Source organism: Condylura cristata, unplaced genomic scaffold, assembly GCF_000260355.1.
Source record: "Condylura cristata isolate star-nosed mole 26May11 unplaced genomic scaffold, ConCri1.0 scaffold00010, whole genome shotgun sequence".
Lineage (NCBI taxonomy): Eukaryota > Metazoa > Chordata > Mammalia > Eulipotyphla > Talpidae > Condylura > Condylura cristata.
The window spans coordinates 7,780,611-7,782,920 of NW_004567111.1; the positions used below are offsets into that span (position 1 = coordinate 7,780,611).

The window sequence follows — 2,310 nt, forward strand, 5'->3', positions numbered from 1 at the left end:
GTCAGAAGGGGTGTGCTGTGCCATGTGGGTCAGCTCCCTGGTGGAGGAACAAACTAGCCGCAGTGGCTGGCATAGCTTGATAACACTGCGTTTAACCCCCGCACCACCAGGGAGGCCCTAAAGCTCAGACCTTATCTCAGTTTCTTTGGCCTTCGCCTGACCCAGGATGCCCCTCCAGGCCACATTTAGTTGTGTGTCCTGATGCTCCGGTCTGTGACATTTTCTCAGACTTGTTGACGGCCTGGGCATTTTGCAGAATGTGTTTTTCGGGTAGACGGTAGGCACGGTGCCCCTCTGTTGGAATCACATGGCATTTTCCTCACAGTTAGACAGGGCTCAATGGTTTTGGGGATTAAGACCTCGGAGGTAAAAGACAGTTTTGATCAGGACATATCCGGGCATCTACATGATTTGTGACTGTTACTTAATCTCGAGTACCTGGGTGAGGTTGCGTTTGTCTGGTTTCTCCACTGAAAGTGACCCCCCAACCCCTGTTTTCCACCATCCTCTTTGAAAGGACGTCACTGTGTGTACCCTACACTTCAGGGGCAATGAAATTTGCGCCCTACTCTCCTGTTTTAGCATTAAGCTTCTGGGCTTTTCTGAGTTACCACCCGTCTCTTTGGGGATAACATACAAACAAAGGGTGAAATTAAAATGCTCTGTCCCTGAGGGATCCCCGATGCAGTCCCTGGTGATGCTGGCCATGTCACTGAGTCACCCTGGGGTTCCCCATCTCTGGCCACGATTCCATGTCCATCGAAATGTTTAAGTGCCGCAGTCTGAGACTGAAAAGTTAAATGTTCCTCCCCCCTTTCCACCCTATTCTTGCTCTGTGGGAAGGACTAGAAGCAGGAAACAGAGAGTGGGTCACCACTGCACAAGTGAAGTAGGATCCCAGGAGGGCCCAGTAGGACACCAGACTTAAAGCCAAGGCCACGTGCTCCCCAATTTTACTCTGTTTCGTTCTTATGGATGTATAAGCCTTTGTACCAGATTTTGCCTCTTTTTTTTTTTTTTTAGCAATTGTCAGAAATCCAGAAGTCCAGTGTGCACATCAAGTCCAACTTAGGCATGTTAAAAGATGCCCACGATTTTAAAGAAGACTGTCCACAGTACCCCCACGATCTCCAGAACGTGATGCAGCTTCTTGATAGTCAGGTATGTAAAAGGGGGCATTGTCAGATGTGATAAAAGTGGGTCCCAGAGGCCTACTGGTTTTTAGTGAAGCCATTGACAGTAACATCATGTACAGAAGAAGTATGTGTGTCTTTCAGTGAAATCAGTCAGCTCCCTGGTCGGGGCTCGAACTCAGGCTGCAGTGGCTGCCGCAGCTTCATAGTTCGCAGACTTCACCCTTCGTGCCACCAGGGAGGGCCCTGTACTTAAATGACTCTTATTTTCCTGTTTTACAGGAAAGCAAATGGACAGCTCGAATTCAAGCTCTAAATCAAGAACACAAGAAAGAGAAGGATCGGGTAAGATTAAGCAACCAATGGCCAACAAGTGGGTCATTTTTGAATGGAATATTTGCTTTTCTTTATAGTAGACGTTGGATTTGTCTATGGAGAAATAGAGAACAAAATTAAAGTTTCTTAGAAGTGCAACACCAAAGATGACCGTTGCTACTACCTTGCTATAATTTCTTGCCTTTTTTCCCGATGCGGTGAATGTTGCATTCCTGTGAGTATAGAAACTCATATAGTCTTACAATTTTAATCATATTTGGTATCTATAGCTTCATAGATACCAATCCTTCTCAGTACTTCTCACTGAGCAGATTATCTCCTGCTTTCAATTATTCTTCAAAATCATCATTTTTATTATGTATGGAGGTAGCACTGGCCAATGACATCCCTATGAATCAGAGGTACAGGGGCTCACCCTGCAGGCAGACCCCTCACAGCCACCAAGACTCCATGCTCCGCCACCTCAGCCCACAGTCACAACTTTGAAATGGCCACACATGTGCCAAGTTATTGAATCATGTCTTCACTGTGGCATGTACTTATTTTTTTCATATCCCCCACTGGCAATCTTAAGATTTTTAAATGAAAGAGAGGATTGCTCACATTAAAATTATTTTAATGAGAACAAAATTCAGTTATACCACTGATCCCCTTTGAGCTGAGTCTATGAGAGGTTGAGTGTTAAAATGCCCTGGCACCCATGCAAGAGGTGGCCTAAGGCTCTTCCTGAGCTACACATGCCAGAAATTTGCGCCCCCAAATTCTGACTCAGTAGGCAGGCCTGGGGCATAGCCAAAGAGAAACAACCCGAACTCCAAAGGGTTGTTTCGTCCTGGTACAC

The 2,310-nt window shown here is 46.1% G+C and overlaps 1 protein-coding gene across 1 annotated transcript in view; it reads left to right on the top strand.

Annotated features, from left to right (window-relative positions):
- DZIP1 (DAZ interacting zinc finger protein 1) overlaps positions 1 to 2,310 on the top strand; it is a gene marked incomplete at its 5' end in the record, with an annotated part of 39,400 nt that overhangs the window by 12,884 nt on the left and 24,206 nt on the right. The window contains 2 exons of the mRNA XM_012723161.1: positions 1,024 to 1,161; positions 1,416 to 1,478. Of these exons, the coding sequence (XP_012578615.1) occupies positions 1,024 to 1,161; positions 1,416 to 1,478 (201 nt within the window). The remainder of the gene's footprint in view (positions 1 to 1,023; positions 1,162 to 1,415; positions 1,479 to 2,310) is intronic.